A 22,226-nucleotide genomic window follows, 5' to 3' on the forward strand; every position below is an offset into this window, starting at 1 on the left:
TCTTCGGTGTTGAGTTCCCGATAGATCTGGTCCCAATTGCGATGGGGGATGTGTGTGTGTCATAGTGGGCATGGATTGGTTAAGCCGTTTTGGGGCTGTTATAGACTGCGAGCGACAGTTGGTGACGACACGAGACCCTAGTGGGGGAGTTCTTACGGTGTACGGCGAGGGTACCCGTTTAGGGTCAGCATTCTGTTCGGCTGCTAGAGCGAGGCAGAGTCTACAGCAGGGCTGTAGTGGGTTTGTGGCCTACGTGATGGACACACGAGTAGCAGCGGAGAGGCCTAGTTCTGTTAATGATGTGTCGATAGTGCGTGAGTTCCCGGATGTTTTTCGCGCAGAGCTGCCGTGTGTGACTCCCGAGAGGCAGGTAGAGTTCCGTATCGATTTGGTTCCGGGGGCAGCGCCTATCGCCAAGGCGCCTTATCGCCTTGCGCCGCCGGAGATGCATGAATTATCCTCGCAGCTTCAGGAGCTGCTGGGGAAGGGGTTTATTAGACCGAGTAGTTCCCCTTGGGGAGCGCCGATCCTTTTTGTCAAGAAAAAGGATGGTTCACACCGGATGTGCATTGATTACCGGGAGTTGAACAAGTTGACGGTCAAGAACCGTTATCCTTTACCGAGGATTGATGACCTTTTCGATCAGTTGCAGGGAGCATCTTGGTTCTCCAAGATAGACTTGAGGTTGGGATATCATCAGATGAGAGTGCGGGATGAAGATATCTAGAAGACGGCATTCAGAACTCGTTATGGGCATTACGAGTTCGTGGTGATGCCTTTTGGACTCACCAATGCACCGGCAACGTTCATGGATCTCATGAACAGGGTGTGCAGACCGATGTTGGATCGGTCGGTGATCGTGTTCATTGATGATATTTTGGTGTATTCGAGATCTAGAGAGCAGCATGAGGAGCATCTGAGAGAGATTCTAGGGGTATTGAGGTCGGAGGGGCTTTTCGCCAAATTCTCCAAGTGTGATTTCTGGTTACGAGAGGTCCAGTTCTTGGGGCACCTCGTTAACCAGAATGGGATATTGGTCGATTCGGCCAAGATTGAGGCAGTTATGAGATGGGAGGTGCCGAGATCACCCACCGAGATCAGGAGTTTTCTAGGATTGGCCGGCTATTATCGGAGATTTATCAGGGATTTCTCCAAGATCGTCGTGCCTCTCACCAGGTTGACCCGGAAGGGTGTTGCTTTTTCGTGGGGTCCGGAGCAGCAGACCTCGTTTGAGACACTTCGCCAGAGATTATGCGAAGCCCCTATGTTAACCCTCCCGGAAGGGATGGAGGATTTTGTGGTATATTGTGACGCATCGATATCAGGGTTGGGTGCAGTACTTATGCAGAGGGGGCATGTGATAGCATATGCATCGAGGCAGCTGAAGCCTCATGAGACGAGGTATCCCACCCACGATCTGGAGCTGGGGGAAGTGGTGTTCGCCCTCAAGATCTGGCGTCACTATTTGTATGGGGTTCGGTGTACCATATACACGGACCACAAGAGCTTGAAGTATTTGATGGATCAGCCCAATCTGAATATGCGCCAGAGGAGATAGTTGGACGTGGTAAAGGATTACGATTGTGAGATCCTGTACCACCCGAGCAAAGCTAATGTTGTAGCTGATGCCCTGAGCCGTAGGGCGGAGAGTTCCCCAATTCGAGACATTTGTATGCGGTTGACAGTGATGACTCCGGTGTTGGACACCATTCGGGAGGCCCAGGCAGAGGCTGTGAGACTGGAGAACCGCAAGAGAGAGCGGGTGATTGGGCAGGTACCTGAATTCGTTACCGATAGCCGCGGGCTTATGACCTTTCAGGGTCGGATTTGGGTGCCGTATGCAGGCGGGGTGCGCACCACCTTGATGGAGGAGGCGCATAGATCGAGATTCTCGATCCATCCCGGGGCCACTAAGATGTATTTGCACCTGAAGAAAGATTATTGGTGGCCTTGTATGAAGAGGGATGTAGCATGGTTTGTTGAGAGGTGCTTGACCTGTCGCAGGGTTAAGGCCGAGCACCAGCGTCTGCATGGCAAGTTGCAGCCACTTGAGGTTCCCCAATGGAAGTGGGAACAGATTTCTAAGGATTTCATCACCAAATTGCCAAGGACCGCGAGGGGTGTCGATGCAATTTGGGTGATCGTCGACCGGCTGACGAAGAGCGCACATTTTCTTGCTATCAGTGAGAGCTCTTCTGTTGAGAGGCTGGCAGAGTTGTATGTGAGGGAGGTGGTATCGCGGCATGGAGTGCCGATCTCGATCGTGCCGGATCGAGATGTGCGTTTCACTTCCAGGTTCTGGAAGAAATTCCATGAGGAGTTGGGTACGAAGCTGCATTTCAGTACCGCATACCACCCACAGACGGACGGACAGAGCGGGCGGACGATTCAGACGCTTGAGGACATGCTTCGGGCATGTGTGTTGGACTTCGGAGGAAGTTGGGACACGTATTTGCCGTTGGCTGAATTTTCCTATAACAACAGTCACCATTCGAGCATTGGTATGCCTCCCTTCAAGTTGTTGTATGGGAGGAGGTGTCGGACTCCCATCTGTTTGGGAGAGGTAGGACAGCGAGTGATGGGCAGCACTGAGATAGTGCTTCAGACGTCAGAGCAGATACAGCAGGTTAGGCAGAGGTTGGTGACAGCTTAGAGTCGCCAGAAGAGTTACGCTGATAGGCGACGATCCGAGCTCGAGTTTCAGGTCTGAGACTTCGTGCTCCTGAAAGTGTCTCCTTGGAAAGGAGTAATTCTATTCAGGAAGAGGGGCAAGCTGGGGCCCCGTTATATTTGGCCGTTCAGGGTGACTGCGAGGGTGGGCAGGGTAGCATACCGGTTGGAGCTACCTGCGGAGTTGAGTCAGATACATGATACCTTCCATGTGTCCCAGTTGAGAAAGTGTATAGCCGACGAGTCGGCGGTGGTACCAGTGGAGGATATTCAGGTGGATGCGAGCCTGAATTATGTTGAGAGGCCAGCCGCGGTGGTGGATCGGAAGATCAAGGTTTTGAGAAACAAGGAAGTGCCACTGGTCCTGGTTCAGTGGCAGCATCGAAAGGGGTCCGAGCTGACTTGGGAGCCGGAGGCGGAGATGCGGAAGCTTCATCCAGAGCTGTTTGTAGAAAGAGACTTCGGGGGAGAAGTCTGATTCTATTTGGGGAGAATTGTAACATCCGGATTCCCATGTATCTTATTTTAAGTATTTATCTTGAGTTTTAAGGAGGGACTCGGCGAGTAGGCGCTCAGACTCGCCGAGTAGGATCGCGAATTCTTGTATGGATTAATGAGGGACTCGACGAGTCGATGCGTGGACTCGGCGAGTCCGCACTGTAAAGTGAAACCCTAAATCTCAGGGCATGAGCCCTATTTAAAGGCCTTTATGGCCTCCATTTGCGGCTACCAGTCCAGAGAGAGATACCCTAGCGATTGTGAGCGAGTTGTGAGAGAGTTTGAGCCTTTTGATCATTTTTGGTGTGATTTTGCAAAGGAGAAAGTGTTTCCAGCAAGGGGAGGTCAAGAGGATTGCATTTCAGTGGGTTTTCGGCTTGGATCTTCAAGTTTGAGGTAGCTATTTGATCCTATCCTTCTGTTTTGCTTAAGGGCATTGAATTTAGGGTTTTCTATACCCTTTTATGGCTTGTTTAGTTGTGTATAGTGTCCCATTGAGTGCTAAACTCTAGATCTGGACCTTTTGAGGTCCAGAGAGCCTGAACCATGCTGCCTTTTGTGGTTCTATGGAGGAAATGGACATAGGTTGCCATGTTAGAAGGGATTTCACCGAAATAAGCCTTGGGAGCATTGTATGTGTAGCAAGATTCGACCTTTACATGTTTATTGGTCATGGGGAAGTCAGATCTATAGATTAGAGAAGCAGGTCTGACCTCAAGAGGTCAAATGAGTGTTGTCATGGTAGGAACTTGCCGAGCCCAAAAGGGACTCGACGAGTCGAGTCGGGTTGCCCCGCGATTCGCGACCGGTGATGACCCGTTGAATTTAGGGTTGACTCAGCGAGTCGAGTGAGGACCAGGGGCGAAGAGTACATGTATGGACTCGCCGAGTCACACGAGTGCACTCGGCGAGTCTGGTCAAAGTTTGACCGTTTACTTTTGTTGACTTTTAGGGTTTGGTCAACAATTGGACTTGTGGACCATTGAAGGGTAAAATGGTCTTTTAGCCTTCTTAGATGATATGGAAGAGACTAGTCTAGCCTATAAAGCCGTTATTGATTCGAGATAATTGTTTATGTGTTTAGGCGGAGGCTAGATCAGTATACGTGTGCGAGATTATCCGAGATAGTCGAGGTGAGTCTTCTCACTATACTGTACCTAGAGTGGTACCTATGTGTGACCGGAAGGTCTTGTATGTTATGAGATGTATGTGCTATATGCTGTTATGTGATATGTATGTGTTATGTATGTTATGTATGACATGGACCGGAAGGTCAAGAGGTTACGGACCGGAAGGTCGATACGGGTAGGACCGGAAGGTCTACCAGAATTCGGGACGGAAGTCCCCTGAGACACTTGGATCGAAAGATCCTACAGAGTTATGACCTGGAAAGGCGTATGTGTTGTATATGGTATTTTGGGTAACTCACTAAGCATTTATGCTTACAGTTGCTGTGTTATGTGTTTCAGGTACTAGCGAGGATCGCGGGAAGGCGTCGGCATGATCCGTACACACTCATAGAGATTATGTTTTGAGATTCTGGGATTTGTTTGTTATGATAACATTGGACACAGTTGTTTGATATTGTTTTGATGATTGAAAATATGATTTAAAAATGAAAATTTGGTTTTGAAAATTTACGTTGTTACAAATGCGGTTAGGGACATGGGTAGAATTACTACTCGCACAACGCACAAACAAGTGTAGGAAGGCGGGAATAAAAAAAGGGGGGGACGGAGAGGTACTTACCGTCCTTCTCAACGTAGAACTGAGGCATCATCCCCCGTGTCCTCCAAGCAGCACTTATACCGAAGGCGACCAACATACAGTCCTCCCCGTTGAAAGAAATGGTTCTCAATGCCCTGGCCACAGTTTTGCTGGCCCCCACAGAGTGGGAATCCGATCAGTGAAGTTGGTCTGACGAGGATAACCAAAGTCGACCAAATCGCGGTTCACCCACAACCACTTGTCCTGCCAATTTTTCTTGGGGGCCTTCTGATTAATGATGAACGTGTGGATTCCCCTCCGCTGAGAAAATGTATGCACCACATACTGAGTCGACGAGTTGAAGAAATACTTAAAGGCCCAGAACTGGGGGAGCACACCCAAACCCCTGCACGCAATTTCGAAGCCAACGATCTTGGTGACAGCGTTGGGAGTCAGATCTTCGACAAAAAGTTGTATTGACGCATAATGTCATCGAAAAAATCAGACGTGGGTCGGAGCCCTGCCTCAAAGATCGGTATGGGGGCTTCGACCATCCCCTCTGGTGGACGAGAAATGATAACCTCATTCTGAGGGTATTCCACACCATGCTCGGGAAGAAAGACGAACTATTCTTGAAGATCGGTGAACTCACTTGCAGAGGGCACAATTTCGGTGTTTTGGGTAGCCATTGTTCGTCGACAAGAAAAAACGAGAACAAAGGAGAAAAGGAAAAGAGTAGAAAGAAAGAAGGAGTAGCAGAAGCCGGAAGAAGCAAAGAAAAGGAAACTGGCGCAAATAAGGGAAGTTTTAAATGCAGGTGGGAAGCCCAAGTGGTTATAATGATGAAAACCATCAGTGCAGATGCCTCTGTCACGTTAGCAACCATCAAGATCCATCTCAACCGCATGCGTGTCCAGATCTAAGCTAGAAAAACTTAATTACCCTAATCAAACGTTGACGTCTACTAGCCTAGGGGACTTGTTAACGTATCCCACTAAGAATGCGTCAAATGTAACTGAGCTCACGTCTGATAAACGTGGTAGTCAAGGATCGATGTACGCCTAGTGCCAAGACCACACCCTCACCCTCGCGATCTCATGATTATTCCTTGGCGCCCAAGCACTGAAGCCAACTCGAAGGCAAAACAGTACCAATCGTCTCCCAGAGCGACATGTGTAATGCTCAGGGCCACACCTCCAAAGGATTCTGCACCAACAACATCTAACCAATATGGAGCGATCCACCAATAGGATGCCTCCACGTCATGTCGGCCCAACAGGGACTAAAAGGTACTGTCAAGATCTTGTCCCCGCCATGACAGGTATAAATAGAACCCCTCTCTTTCAGGAGACGGGATCGCCACTCACTCACTCTTCAGCTGAACCCATACTCTCTCAACCAGTCACTAACTTGACCGTTGGAGCTTCGTTCCCGGAGCCCATCCCAGACGACGACTGACAACCTTTTTCTTTGTGCTATGATTCTCAGGCTTAACTCCATTGTGACATCCCCAAATTTCTCGGCCATAATAGACCGATTTTGTTTATTCTTTTAAAATAAAATCAGAGTAATTTTCCAAAAGATGTTGCGGAATTTGTTTCCAAAACAAAATATAATAAAAATTTATCAAATCATTTCTTAAAGAAATATATTTTCCATTTCATAACAAAACCTCGGGATGTCATGTTCCGATACAGATCAAAAGCATAAACAGTATATTATAAGCCTTACAACATTTATTTACATCTACTGGCCTATAATCCAAAATCTCTCGTTAAGTCATCCAACTATGCTCTTGCCACTACCTGTAATATAGAAAACTGAGTGGGTCAGGCTTGGGAGCCTGGTGAGCATATAGGGTTTTCAACCCACAAATAATAAATTTATTAATTTCATCATTCAACAATAAATTTATTAATTTCATCAACCAAAAATAACCCTGATTACCCGTTCCCGTATTCCTCACTTTATGTCCCTAAAGTATCTATTTATAAGGGACCTAGTCTAAAGATTTTCATCGGGGCGACAACACTGCTTCTGGGGTTCATCAACAATTTATGTCAAATAAGGCAAACAATGGGGTGACAACATTGCTTTCCTCCGCAATTTATGTCAAATAAGGCAAACATCAGGGTGACAACACTGTTTTTCCTCGGCAATTTATGTCAAATAGGCACGAAGTCACATCGTTGCCAGGGTTTATACAACAGGCACTAAGCCCATAGCTGCCAAGGTACTAAATCCATAGCTACCAACGTACATCTATACCGTACTAAGTTCATAGCTACCAACGTACATCTATACCGTACTTTCATCCCTCATTCTTTATCTACCCATGTTTTACCCAACATATTTGAAGATAAAATATATATATACATTTTAAATCATTTTAAACATGTATAAAACATTCATTTAACATCAATCTCAAATAAACAAACAACATATATATACATAGCACGTATTTTATATAAAATACTTCATTTCTATGTGTGAGATGAAAGTGACTATACACTCACTTGATTTAATGATAATCGGGCAGCACTTCGTTTCCTAAAACGATCGTTTCCGATGAAAAACCAGGAGATTTAATGAAAACCCGGGCCTTGCGAAGGTTGAGCTTCAAATCGAAAAGATAAATTTATCGGGCTCTTCGGGCACTTCGGAACGTATTTCGGGTGTTGGAAATGATTCTGGGGCTTCGGGGGATTAAAAATGGCTTAAAATAAAGTTTACGGGTGAAAAAGGGGCAAAAATCAAACATTACCCGGGAGGTCTCGCAACCCCCCCCCCCTTTTATAGGGTGCGAGACCGAAGATCAGCGGCTGAGACGGCTCCACGCGGCAACATATGCGAGGCTCGGATTCGGAGGGGAGGCAACTGGCGCGCTTCGGACAGGACACGAAGATGGCACGCGTCGTAGCTCGGAAGATGCCACGGATTCGAGGCGCGTCGGTTTCCCATTGGACCACGGCTTCGGCCGAATCAGCGACTGACACGAGGCGGACACTAGGCGGCTGCGGGTGCGAGGTGGCGTGGCGGTTACTGTTCATGCGAAATTATCCGGTTTTCAAGGATTTCTCGATTTTTGAGCCAAAAACTTCCGAAATTCATAACTTTCGCATACGAGCTCCGCTTTTGACGTTCTTTATATGCACGCGTAGGTGGAATATACTCTACAACTTTCGTTTAGACTCTATTGGCTAATTCTGATTTAATTTTAATATTATTATTTTTAACAGACCGGGACAGGAAAATCCGTTAAAAATTCATAACTTCTTCATCCGATGTCTGTTTTCGTCTGTCTTTTTTACCGTTGTACTACTATTGACGAGACCTTCGATTCTCATTTAGGTTGTGTCGGCTAAAAATCACTTGATCTAAAATTCAAGTTTTTAGCTGTCTACAGCTAAGCTGAAACTTAGAAAAATCATAACTTCCTCATACGAAGTCAGATTTGGGTGTTCTTTTTATGCACGCTCTTGGTTTAACGAACACTACGACTTTCGTTTAGATTACTAAGGCTAAAATTCATTATCGTAAATCCACTATTTACGTCACGTAGTGCCGTGCCAGTTCTGTCGCGAAACTTCGACGGGTCATAACTTCTTCGTTCTAACTCGGATTTCAGCTTTCTTTATATGTACGGAAACCTTGTCACATATAATACAACTTAGTTAAGATTATTTATTCTAAATAATACTCTATCAAAAAGTCATTTTTTTACGCTCATCGTCTCTAAATTGACTAGCCCGAATCTGCGGGCATTACACTTATCTCCCCCTTAGGATGATTACATCCCGGAATCATAAAAAAACAGGGCTTGTATAATGACTCCATACATTATCTCTTCGTCCTAGGTAATAACCGTAACTTCTATGTTCCTTTGAATGAGTATCTAACTCTTGAACTTCTTGACTGCAGGCGGTGCGCAATCTTGCATTTACTCCTCGTACTATGTTGGACTTTCAATCGTAACCTTCGAGTTACAAAATAAATCCTTATTGAGGACTCCTTCTTCTTCTTCTTAGAATAAGTAATTTCCCTCATTTATTTTAACAGACCGATGGTTCGTGATCTAATGACCTCTCATCGTATAATGCAATGCTTAGACTCAGGTCTCTTAGAGACAAATTCTAGAACATACTATACCTTCCTTCATGTTCTAATGTGATACAATCACATTTCAACATGTATCATTTCTAACTACCAACTTCTTTAACAACGAGCATGATACTTCTATTGATCACTTTGAACATCTTTCACTTCAATCTTCTGACTTAAGTCAGATGCTACATCGAACTTGGTTCTATGAACCACGTGACATACTCATCTTAGTCGGACTTGATTCGATATGAGCTCTAGGGTCGGAATAACAATCATCTTCTTAGTCATTACTGAAACGATGGTAACGACATACTCGAATAAAACGAGATCAATTACTAGCTTCTTGGTAACCTTGTGACTTTTCCTGATCCAAGTGTGAGTCCTGTGCTTCCAGTAGTATAGGCCTCTACTACTATTCACACCTACTCATACTCGTTCCAAGTATTGTCTCGCAGTTCTCCAAGTCACCATACATGGATTTCACATAGTCATTCAATACATCAGATAACAAAACCAGGGTTTATATTATTTCTTGAAACGATTACACAGAGGTTCAAGTTTACCCTATACTATGCCTCTAATAGGCTACACCACATGTTACTAACTGCATGGCTACTTTATATCTTGGTTTTGGGAATATAAGGTCCTTACTCCTGATCCCTTGCATTTCCATCTGCTTCATCAAGGATCATTTGGAATGCCCTTGGTTTTGGTTTTGGTGGAACATTGGGCCTTGCTGCCTCTTTCTTCTTTGGGCAGTATTTCAAAATGTGCCCTTCCTCGTTACATCCATAGCACATCCTCTTGTTGGACAGACACTTGTTGGCATAGTGCCCTGGCTTTCCACATTTAAACACAAGTGACCTCCTCGCCACATTTCCCAACATGTTTCTTCTTGAACTTATCACACCATCTTGCTTCGCCTCCTCCTCCTCCAGACTTCGAGAATTTTCTTTTCTCGTTGGACCCTGAAGTTCCTTCAAACTTTCTTTTCTCGCCAACTTCAATCTTGTTGGCGGCTCTTCCCTTAATCATATCTTCAACAGACTTGGCAGCCCAGATAGCTGCCTCCAAAGTAAGTGCTTGACACACTGGCACTGCATACTCCCATGGAAGTCCCTTTGCGTACTTGTCTATTTTTGTCAGCTCATCTGGGACAATATGCAAAGTAAACTCCATTTTGTCTGTGAAGTTATTTGTGTATTCATCAATGATCATACTTCCCTTCTTCAACGTCAGAAATTGGTTTTCTAGCTCAAGCACATTTTGGGCCGAGCAGTACTTGCGCTTGAATTGCACCAAGAACTCTGCCCAAGTCAGTTGTAGTGGCTCATTAGGGCTTAGAGTCTTCCCCAAAGTGTTCCACCAGCGAACAGCGCCACCTCTGAACTGACGCACTGTAAATATGGTTTGTAACTTGCCTTGACAACCACATGTCATGAAAGCCAATTCCATTTCCGAGATCCAATCCATTACTCCGACGGGATCTTCTTTTCCAGTGAAAGTTGATGGCTTGCAAGTCATAAAGTCTTTATACTTGCATCCATTTCTCCGACTCCATCCTCGTGGTTATTTCTCCTAACCACAAGCGGTTCAGTTTGACCAACAGATCTACTGTAATTTCCTTCCTCTGACTGATTGTCATTTAATTCAGGTTGTTCAACAGGTATTGAAAGCTCATCCCTGTTGTTCAGCAAAATCTGCCTCATCTTTTCCCTCTGTTCGGTCATCATAGCCCGAATCATGGCTTGTACTCCATCCATAGTGACTGGCTCAGGTGCAGCTTCTACTATTGGCACTTGCTCAATCACTTGGGGTTGAGGCTGCTGATTTCTGTTTTCATTTGCGTTTCCAACTCCACTTCGAGTTCTTGCCATTTTGATCTATACACCAAATTAGGCGAATTTAGATCTTTATTCACGATAGACGTTCAAATCTTCATTATCACTTCGAAACGTTTACATGCTAGTTCTAATATTGCAGTCATACGCTTAGAATCCTAAACACATAAGGTTTCCAGATCCGGTCGGCAACAGACCATAGATCAGAACAAATAATATCATATATGGAAAACATATATCATTTAGCACATAAAAGCATTTTAGGCATTTTCCTAAAATATACTAGTGCTCGTGTCTACAATATGGTAGACACTCATCTCACGATCATTGCTTAGCATTCTAAGTTTAAGTCTAGAAATTTCCTACAAATTCCTAGTTCGCTTAAACTAATGCTCTGATACCAACTGTGACATCCCCAAATTTCTCGGCCAGAAAAGACCGGTTTTGTTTATGCTTTTAAAATAAAATCAGAGTAATTTTCCAAAAGATGTTGCAGAATTTGTTCCCAAAACAAAATATAATAAAAATTTATTAAATCATTTCTTAAAGAAATATATTTTCCATTTCAGAACAAAACCTCGGGATGTCATGTTTCGATACAAATCAAAATCATAAACAGTATATTATAAGCCTTACAACATTTATTTACATCTACTTGCCTATAATCCAAAATCTCTCGTTAAGTCATCCAACTATGCTCTTGCCACTACCTGTAATATAGAAAACTGAGTGGGTCAGGCTTGGGAGCCTGGTGAGCATATAGGGTTTTCAATCCACAAATAATAAATTTATTAATTTCATCATTCAACAATAAATTTATTAATTTCATCAACCAAAAATAACCCTGATTACCCGTTCACGTATTCCTCACTTTATGTCCCTAAAGTATCTATTTATAAGGGACCTAGTCTAAAGATTTTCATCGGGGCGACAACACTGCTTCGGGGGTTCCTCAGCAATTTATGTCAAATAAGGCAACCATCGGGGTGACAACACTGCTTTCCTCAGCAATTTATGTCAAATAAGGCAACCAATGGGGTGACAACATTGCTTTCCTCCGCAATTTATGTAAAATAAGGCAAACATCGGGGTGACAACACTGTTTTTCCTCAGCAATTTATGTCAAATAGGCACGAAGTCACATCGTCGCCAGGGTTTATACAACAAGCACTAAGTTCATAGCTGCCAAGGTACTAAATCCATAGCTACCAACGTACATCTATACCGTATTAAATTCATAGCTACCAACGTACATCTATACCGTACTTTCATCCCTCATTCTTTATGTACCCATGTTTTATCCAACATATTTGAAGATAAAATATATAAACATTTTAAATCATTTTAAACATGTATAAAACATTCATTCAACATCCATCTCAATTAAACAAACAACATATATATATACATAGCACGTATTTTATATAAAATACTTCATATGTATGTGTAAGATTAAAGTGACTATACACTCACTTGATTTAATGATAATCGGGAAGCACTTCGTTTCCTAAAACAATCGTTTCCGATGAAACCAAGAGCTTTAATGAAAAACCGGGCCATGCGAAGGTTGAGCTTTAAACCGAAAAGATAAATTTATTGGGTTCTTCGGGCACTTCGGAACGTATTTCGGGTGTTGGAAATGATTCCGGGGCTTCGGGGGATTAAAAATGGCTTAAAATAAAGTTTAGGGGTGAAAAAGGGGCAAAAATCAAACATTACCCGGGAGATCTCGCAACCCCCCTTTTTATAGGGTGCGAGACCGAAGATCAGCGGCTGAGAGGGCTCCACGCGGCAACAGATGGGAGGCTCGGATTCGGAGGGGAGGCAGCTGGCGCGCTTCAGATAGGACACGGAGATGGCACGCGTCCGAGCTCGGAAGACACCACGGATGCGAGGCGCGTCGGTTTCCCATTGGACCGCGACTTCGGCCGAATCAGCGACTGACACTAGGCGGCTGTTGGTGCGAGGTGACGTGGCGGTTAGTGTTCATGCGAAATTATCCGGTTTTCAAGGATTTCTCGATTTTTGAGCCAAAAACTTCTGAAATTCATAACTTTCGCATACGAGCTCCGTTTTTGACGTTCTTTATATGCACGCGTAGGTGGGAATATACTCTACAACTTTCGTTTAGACTCTTTTGGCTAATTTTGATTTAATTTTAATATTATTATTTTTAACAGACCGGGACAGGAAAATCCGTTAAAAATTCATAACTTCTTCATCTGATGTCTGTTTTCGTCTGTCTTTTTTACCGTTGTACTACTATTGACGAGACCTTCGATTCTCATGTAGGTTGTGTCGGCTAAAAATCACTTGATCTAAAATTCGAGTTTTTAGCTGTCTATTGCTAAGCTGAAACTTAGAAAAATCATAACTTCCTCATACGAAGTCGGATTTGGGCGTTCTTTTTATGCACGCTCTCGGTTTAATGAACACTACGACTTTCGTTTAGATTACTAAGGCTAAAAATCATTCTATCGTAAATTTACTATTTACGTCACATAGTGTCGTGCCGGTTCTGTCGCGAAACTTCGACGGGTCATAACTTCTTCGTTCTAACTCGGATTTCAGCGTTCTTTATATGTACGGAAACCTTGTCACATATAATACAACTTAGTTAAGATTATTTATTCTAAATAATCCTCTATCAAAAAGTCATTTTTTACGTTCATCGTCTCTAAATTGACTAGCCCGAATCTGCGGCGTTACATCCATTGAGACAACGAAAGGTGACGTTAAGTCCAAGGAAGATATTATAATATAGTACAACCCCTAAGTTTTTTTTTGATCCACCACTGATCAAAAGATTATGTCATTCTTGGTATTGCATGTTTTGATCGACCAATTTCATGTTTCTTGCTAAATGGTGGTTATAGTTAAAAGAAACAATGGTTATAGTTAAAAAGTGGATATGATTACTTTTGGTTCTCCCTATAAAATCTAGTTATAAGTTCAAGCTAATTAATAGAAATTGTTTAGCTAAAAGTTAACGTGTTTGATTCAATATTTCTCAAGTTGGCACAGAGTTGCGGAATAAGGGCATTTTATTGATTAATTTGTTTAAAATGATGGTTGACATTTGTAACAAAATGTAATTTTGGAAAGATATTTGGTGTGGTGATTTAACTTTGAAAGAGAATTGTCCTAATTTGTGTCTGTTATAGACAAATAAAAAATGTTTAGTCATGGATAAGGCTAATTAATTTTGGAGCTGGAATGGAGCCACAATGGACATGGGCAAGACACTTGAGACGGAGAAGGGAGGCTACTCAATATTCAGTTTTTGATCAACTTTTTGGTTAACTTTCAGGTTACAAAGGGTTGTAACAGATGGTAATGGAAGGGTGATGACGATGGAGCATTCTCGCCTAAATCTTTTAGGTATCTTATTGACAAGTCGGGTGAAAATCATGTGGACTCGTTCCATTGGGTGAGGTTGATATCATTAAAGAATAATTTATTTGTGGTGCTTATGATCAACAACATAATTCCCAAGACAAAACTGAAAAAATGTCCATGTGGTATGCATTTTTATCGGCTTTTGGTCCAAACCCCGATTTTTTGGATTGGTGGTCATTTTGAACTTGTTTCATTGCATATTTGGTCCGTCTGAATATTGAAATGACTATAATACCCTTGGGTAATCCATTTTTCTTTCATTTTTTTTAAATATAATAATTATTTTTTATTTTAATAATTAAAAAAAGAAGGGGCTCACCTCTCCCTCTCTCTCTATAAAAAAAACTTATTTCCAAGTCCAGTTTTTACTTTGTTTTAATTCAAAATGGTTTGTTCAATCGACCTACCAAATCTAGGCCTTCGATTCAATCCTTTGCCTCATACTGATGTTACTTCTATCAATCAAAGAAGGATTCGACCTCGCTCTGTAATCACATTTTCCTCATCTGACTGTCTAAATCAAAATCCTCTTCTCCAACTAGAGGTTACTGTCTCGACCTTGGTGACAATCTTATTTCATGGTCCTCCACACGCCAGACAACAGTCTCCCGCTGTCGTGCCAAGGCAGAATATAGAGGCATCGCCAAATCCATTGCAAATACATGTTGGTTTCACAATTTATTACGAGAGCTTCATTGCCCATTCTCGAAGGCCACCATTGTCTACTGTGACAATGTCAAGACAGTCTATCTTCCCACCAATCTTGTTCAACATTAACGTACAAAATGTATAGAGATTGGTATTCACTTTGTGCGGGACAAAGTAGCTACTAGACAGATTCGTGTGCTTCATTAACCCACGGATGTTAATTTAAATAGAATTTAAAATTTAATTATGTAATAAAATAATATTTCATTAATTTAGAAAACTTATGAATTGTAATATTGTATTTTTTAATAACTTTGTGATTTGTAGGTATTTAATTACACAGTAAATAGTAAGTATTTAATTACAAATAACTTTTAAAACCCTTACTTTTGATGCAGGATTTTTGTTGAAAATACAGAGATGATGAGACAACCACAAGGGAGCGAGTGGGAAGAAAAAAAGTTTGTTGGCTAAAACGCTACTTTTGCCATTATAACTTACCATTCTAATAAAAGTCATGACTTTATATAATGCAACACACGTTTGAGTAATGACAAAAAAAACCCAAAAAAAAAATCAAAATTGATTTGATACAAAACAAAGAGAACATGTCTGTAGTGAAATTAACATAAACAAAATACAATACGTAATTATAAATAAACAAATTAATATGATGGATGAAGTGTGATTTTCTAAAAATGACTAAAAGATGCTACAAAAAAGTTGGTTATAAATTGCGAAAAACTTCCTTATAAACAACATTGGAAGTTTTATTTGTGTGTCTACCATCTTTATCTAAAATTAATAATTTTAATCCCTCTCTGCTTTGAATTCTAGATAAGGCGACATAAAATTGTCCATGTGAAAGAACTGGATCTTTGAGAAACAAACCAACCTTCGATAACGATTGTCCTTGACTCTTATTAATAGTCATTGCAAAACATACGACCAAAGGAAATTGTCTTCTTGTGAATTTGAAGGGAATTTTTTTTCTGATGGACGAATTCGGACTCACATATGCTATCTGAACTTAAATATTCAACCTCATATCCTAGAAACTTCTTAAGCAAACGATCGTTTATTTCCTGAACAACTTCATTCTTTGGAGCAAGTAGCGCTCTATCTTGGAAATATTTTGTACTACTATACTTCTCCAAAATTGAAGGATATACAAACTCAATTAATGAACATATAGGATCATCTGGATCATTAATGAGAATATCATCCGGAATATCGACAATCGTTTCACCGTCGTTCGAACCACTGAGTTTGCCTTCTCCTATATCCAATAGCCAATTTGCAAAATCTCTTATTTTTTCTATATCAGATTGATCCCTTCCAACAGTTAGCCTCATGTTTTTTGTTAATCTATGGACTTTGCAATGTTGCCATAAATATAAAGAACTCAAAGAAGCATTAACAATATTCTGTCTACTGCCACACGGAACAATAGGTAGAATCTGTCTGAAATCTCCTCCAAAGACATTAACTTTCCCTCCAAACGGAATATTTGAGATGGTAGAATTTCCTCAGCTTAATACATTTTCAAAGTTCGATCTAAAGCTTCAAATGCATGCTTATGGACCATAGGTGCTTCATCCCAAATTATCAGTGAGGTTTTTCTTAATAAGCTAGCCAGCTCACCATCTGGATTTATTTTACAAACATAATCCTCTGTAAGTTCAAATGGAAGTATAAATCAAGAGTGCGTTGTTCTACCACTGGGCAATAATAACGAAGCAATACCGCTTGAAGCAACATTTAAAGCAATATGACCATCAGATCTAATTGCTGCAGATATTGTCTTCCATAGAAAAGTTTTACCCGTTCCAATATAACCATAAACGAAGAAGATAATTTTCTTTAACAACACTCATGATGTTAAGGAAAATGTTACGTTGCTCATTTTTTAATGCAAGAAACATACGATCAAAGTCATTATTTATAACGGAAATGTCGTAATATAGCTCCTCCGTGATAAGACGATTGTTTGAAGAAGAAACTGATTCAACATCTGGGTAAGGCATCTTTGTGGATTTTTTGAGAGTAGAGTTGTTTCGAAGTAAAATTTGTTCTATTTCGAACAAAGTTAAGTTCTTAAGTTCATCTTCACTGAGTGATAAGTCTGCATCGACAATTTTAAATTAATTAGAAAATATAAAATACAATATTTAATAATATTTTTAATAATTATTTAATGGGTGTTGAATAATAAAAATAAATTATTTTAAATACAAATGAAGGAAAAAAAAATTTAATACCTGCAGACTTGAACCTTTGTCGTTGGTTATATAAAATTCCATCCGCCAAATATTCCCATGTATTTTCCCAAACGGCTTCTGGTTTAGACATATTATTACACATCAACAATATAGCAAATAAGAAGCATAGATAATAACCAAATCCAGAATGACTTGCTTCTTTAATTGCATCGATGTATCCGTTGTCATCATTTAATAGCCCGAGTGCATAACAAGCATCTCTAAAAGAAGAATATGTTTCACCATTTACCGTGCAAATTTCTTCAAATGACGTCGGACCTTTAACTTTATTTAAAAGAATCCTTAAGAAATAAGCTTCGCCAAGATTAGTTGAAACCGAATGAATTCTACCAATGACTTTTCCTACTTTCCTTCACTTCCAAAACCTACCATTTAATATCCAAACAAACTTTGTAGGAAATTCAACATATGTAAGTTCTCGTGCTTCACTATTAATTGCATTACACTCCATCCAAGATGTGAACTTTGAAGCAACAACAGAAGGTTTGTCCAGAACATCGTCAATATCATCGTCTTCACCATATACAATCTGTTGTTGATTAGGAAGATGAAAAGCTAGTCTGACCACAGAAGGATACCTGCAATGAACATCATATTTAAAAATTCATCATGATGCTTCACATGCAGATAAATATCTACAATCGTAATATTCAGATATTTCATCGAACGCATCATTATTTTAACATTCATTGTAGGTTCGTACAACAGCAACTGTAGCTCTATCAGGACCCTTGTTTATGTATTTAAACAAATACTTTATAGAAGATCACTGATTGCACCATTCAACATTAATATGTGTCTGATATCTTTCTCAATAGATATTTGTTGTATGGAACAACATTTCTATTATCTAACTTGACACCCGATTTTTCTACAAAATGACCATCGTTTCTTCTCCTATATAACGGAAAACCATTTTGATCAACAGACGTATGATTACAGAATTGTTTTGGAAAGTTTTTAGAGCACTTTTTATCCACCATGCATGGACAATTGATATTTTCTACTCCACATGGATCATGAATCATGAACTCATTGACAAGTAAATACAATTATGGATCTTCAATTTTGTCTGGTATCTCAGCGGAAATTATCGGATCGATAAATTCAATAGTGGGTAGCTTATTGTCAGAATGCATAAATAGACATATATGACTATGCGGCAAACCTCTCTTTTGAAATTCAATTGTATAAACATCTGCAAAAAAATTTGCAAAAAAAAAAAAAAAACAAAATATGGTTAGACTGTAAAAACATATAAAAAATATAGTATAATAAGAGGAATGTTTTATCAATAATCAAAAAATATAATTTTAATTACATGCTTGAACTTTGCCAAATATGTGATTCTCCCTTAAGTTTTTAATAAATGCATCAAGCTTGATCATGAACAGCCTACATAGTATATCAGGCCTGTCTTCTGGTTGAGGTGAAGTATCCTTAAGAAACCTTTTAATCTCTGACCATTTGCGATTACACGTAAAGGTTATGAAGAAATCCGGATATCCAAACCATTTACATAGTGACATGGCATCCAAATAGTTTTGAAGCATATAACGTGCGCCACCAGTAAAGGACGAAGGTAATATGACACGTTGGCCGACATTGGAGATATTAGTGGTTCCTTGAGCTTTCTAGTTACATAAATTCTCATAAGACTCGTATCTAAGAACATGTTGTTTCCTACGTATGTAATGCAATCTCTCCGTTTCCATCATAGTATAGGCATCTACCAGAAACTGTTGAAACAACCTTTTTGAATTAAGAATGAGTGAGAACGAATTATCTCTGTCTTGAATTCTAAAAGCAAAATATTCTCTCATTGTACATTTCGCCCGCTTGCTGTTGGTCGTAAATGACACACCTCTATGAAGAATGTCAACACTGTAACCATCATCCCCATATGGAAATAGTAGTGGATATTGGAGAGGAAGGTATGAAGGATGCAATTCACTGATACGTTGTAGAAATCCAGTTTTTGTTTGAACAACAATATCCCTCTATTCAATTGAATCACAAATGTCACCGACAATTAAAGCGGCAACCTCAGAAGTAGTTGGTAGGTTATATGTTCTTCCATGTCGCTCCCTTCTCCAGATAAGTCGTAATTTCATATCAACTTCAGGATTTTTCTAAAAAGTATCTCTTACCATTCTATAATATCTAACCAAGACATTATTTGAATCCAACATCACCTTAATATCTTCAATAATATCACTATCATATGATGTTGATTGATCCTTTTCCCCACTAAAAAAATTGAATTTATACATAATATTAGTAAAAAAAATAAGAATATTATAATTAATTATGAATACAAAGTTTGAAAAAATACCCAAAGCATCTTTGTCTATTTGAAATTTCGTTCTCAGTATCATAAATGTATAACTGAGAGAATTTTGGTTCTGATCCTTTTGCTGGTAAAAGGCTTCCAATACTATGATCATTTTGACCACCCACTTTGAAGATGTATGGATCATTTCCTCTATTGATTGAAGAATCAATTTTACCACCCATCGACGTAAAATAAAACATTGAATTGTAACGTCGAATGTTTTTCATGAAGTGTTTGCTTTTACAATCCGTTGCTTGAAACATTCTTTCATAACTTGGGGGTGCTTTGTGTAAACCTGGAAGTCGAACTTTTCCATAACCACAACATAATGAATAATTTGTGTTCCCTTTTTCTTTACCTCTAATGGATTCATTTCTCCATAACTTTGCATGAAATGTTTGACATACAACATTTTGATCACCATGATCCAGATATTCTGTAAACATAAAAGGTGTACAAAAAATATTAGTTAATTTTGTAAGTATAAACAACACAGTAATTGAATTTAAAAAAAACGAAAATGAATATTATTATTTGATTACCTGTTGAAATACCAACTATTAGGTTTTCATTTATGACTTGATGTTTATTTTCTACATCTTCTGTCAAATCAATCAATGGGATAGGAGATAAATGTTTCGACTTCCTTTTTAATTTATGACATCCTGGATTTAACTTGATTGATGACGAAGAACCAGTTATTGTAGATGCATTTTTGGATGTCATATCATTTGAAAGTACATAGTACTGTCTTTTGTTTGGTAGGTTGAAAGTGACGTAGTTATCGAAACTAATATTATCTGAACAAAATAAATATAATCAATATATATATATATATATCCGGATTATATAGAAAATGAATAATAGTATATTTAAAAAAAATATTACCATTTGTAATGTTAGATAACGGAGTTCTAGCATTTGTAATGTTAGATAATGGAGTTCTAACATTTGTAAAGGAAGGAGAATATTGTACGGTTGTATTTTGGATTCCAGACGAATTAAATGAATGGGCATTTTCAGTTTGACGAACAATGTTGGTTGATTGATCTGTAAGTAACAAAAACTTATGAAAACTGAATACATATCGTATAAAATAAAATAATAAGGTAAAATAATATAATATTGTAGGATAATAAAAAAATATGAGAAATAAATGATTTTTGGTCAAAATTTAACATTTGTATAACACCACACTTCACTATTATATCCTATTTATGTAAAGTTCATAACTGAAAAAAAGAAGCAGATACAAGCATCAAAGTTGTCATGAAACATGGGTAAATCAACAAATTCAAAAGTGAAAGACTCACTTCTAGTTGTCTATTGCAGCTAAACCAAAAGTAAACAAATTAAATTTTTAGAAATTTTTTTTTAGCAATTTACATATGCAGATCAAATTAATTTTTAGCTACATTCAAAGTTATAATCAGCAGACAACTTAAATAAACTGGTTGATAAAATCAAATATTCAAACATGAAGAATTCATAATTCATAAAGCTTTATATATATAACCTTAATGGAAGTTCCTTTTTGAAGCATAGATTCACAATGGACCCCATCCCACACCAAGTTGAAGCAAACTCAACAACAATATACCTGATCCAATCCAATATATAAAAATTTACTGATCTAATGAAGCTGAGAAACTAAAAATACAGATGAAAAGGGTAAAATGGTAAAATGGTAAACTCACCCTCCCCCAAGTATAACTACACGCTTAAGTAGATCTTCCAAGCTCAAAGCCTCATTTGAGGTTATAACCAACTCCTAAATTGACACACACTCAAACAATATAAAGTGAAAAAGGGTAAAATGGTCATTTCACCCTCCTCCAAGGACATTGTATTTTGTATGAAAGTTTTACCTGTCCAGGGATATTTGGACGATGTGCCCAGAATTCTACCATCTCCTTCAAAAAGTTTGACTCCTACATTTGAGAGTAGGCGTTTGGTCAAAATTTAACATTTTGATAACACCACACTTCACTATCATATGCTATTTATGTCAAGTTCAGAAATGAAAAAAAAGAAGCAGATACAAGCATCAAAGTTGTCATGAAACAGGGGTAAATCAACAAATTCAAAAGTCAAAGACTCACTTCTAGTTGTCTATTGCAGCTAAACCAAAAGTAAACAAATTAATTTTTTAGAAATTTTTTTAGCAATTTACATATGCAGATCAAAGTAATTTTTAGCTACATTCAAAGGTATAATCAACAGTTCATTGTTATCCCACATAAAATGGAGACTTGAAGCTTAGCCATGAAAAATAAAATCAAAAAACCTGTCTATTTTTATTTTTATGTTTTTCTTGAATAAGATGGATGAAAACAATGTGATAAAGGATGTTGAAGAACAAATGTGCTAATAACATTTCGTAAATGTTATACATTAGAATGAATTCCCAAATACAGAGTAAATGATGAGCTAATTTCTTAAACAAAATTAGAAAACTCTTAACACGACTTGGACTTGGGCATTGTATCAAACAGTTGAGGTGTAAAGTGGAAGTAGAAAGAAACAGTAAATTACCAGCACTGCATCTCCAAGCACAAGACCATTATGCACACCATTTCAGAATTGAACTGGTGAGCATACATGTTGTCTAAACTAATTAAAACCCTACCTGCAACAAAGATGTAAGAAGAAAAATGGGTTGGGAAGAACAATGTGATAAATGTCCCAATTCAACTAAAGCCCTAGTATACCTGATTCAGTGGGTGGAGGTGTCACCCTTAA

The 22,226-nt window shown here is 39.3% G+C and overlaps 2 protein-coding genes across 2 annotated transcripts; both read right to left on the reverse strand.

Annotated features, from left to right (window-relative positions):
- Positions 1–15,790: 15,790 nt before the first annotated feature.
- LOC145126977 (uncharacterized) lies at positions 15,791–16,222 on the reverse strand. Its single transcript, XM_079062237.1, has one exon. The coding sequence runs from the start codon at positions 16,220–16,222 to the stop codon at positions 15,791–15,793; it is 432 nt and encodes a 143-aa protein (XP_078918363.1).
- Positions 16,223–16,687: 465 nt separating this feature from the next.
- LOC145126978 (uncharacterized) lies at positions 16,688–18,132 on the reverse strand. The gene is made up of 4 exons (XM_079062238.1): positions 18,005–18,132; positions 17,519–17,727; positions 17,129–17,407; positions 16,688–16,992 (listed from the first exon to the last, which is right to left on the reverse strand). The coding sequence occupies exons 1-4, from the start codon at positions 18,130–18,132 to the stop codon at positions 16,688–16,690; spliced, it is 921 nt and encodes a 306-aa protein (XP_078918364.1).
- Positions 18,133–22,226: the final 4,094 nt, after the last annotated feature.

This window comes from Lactuca virosa, chromosome 7 (genome assembly GCF_052849685.1).
Source record: "Lactuca virosa cultivar CGN04683 chromosome 7, Lactuca_virosa_CGN04683_v6, whole genome shotgun sequence".
NCBI lineage: Eukaryota > Viridiplantae > Streptophyta > Magnoliopsida > Asterales > Asteraceae > Lactuca > Lactuca virosa.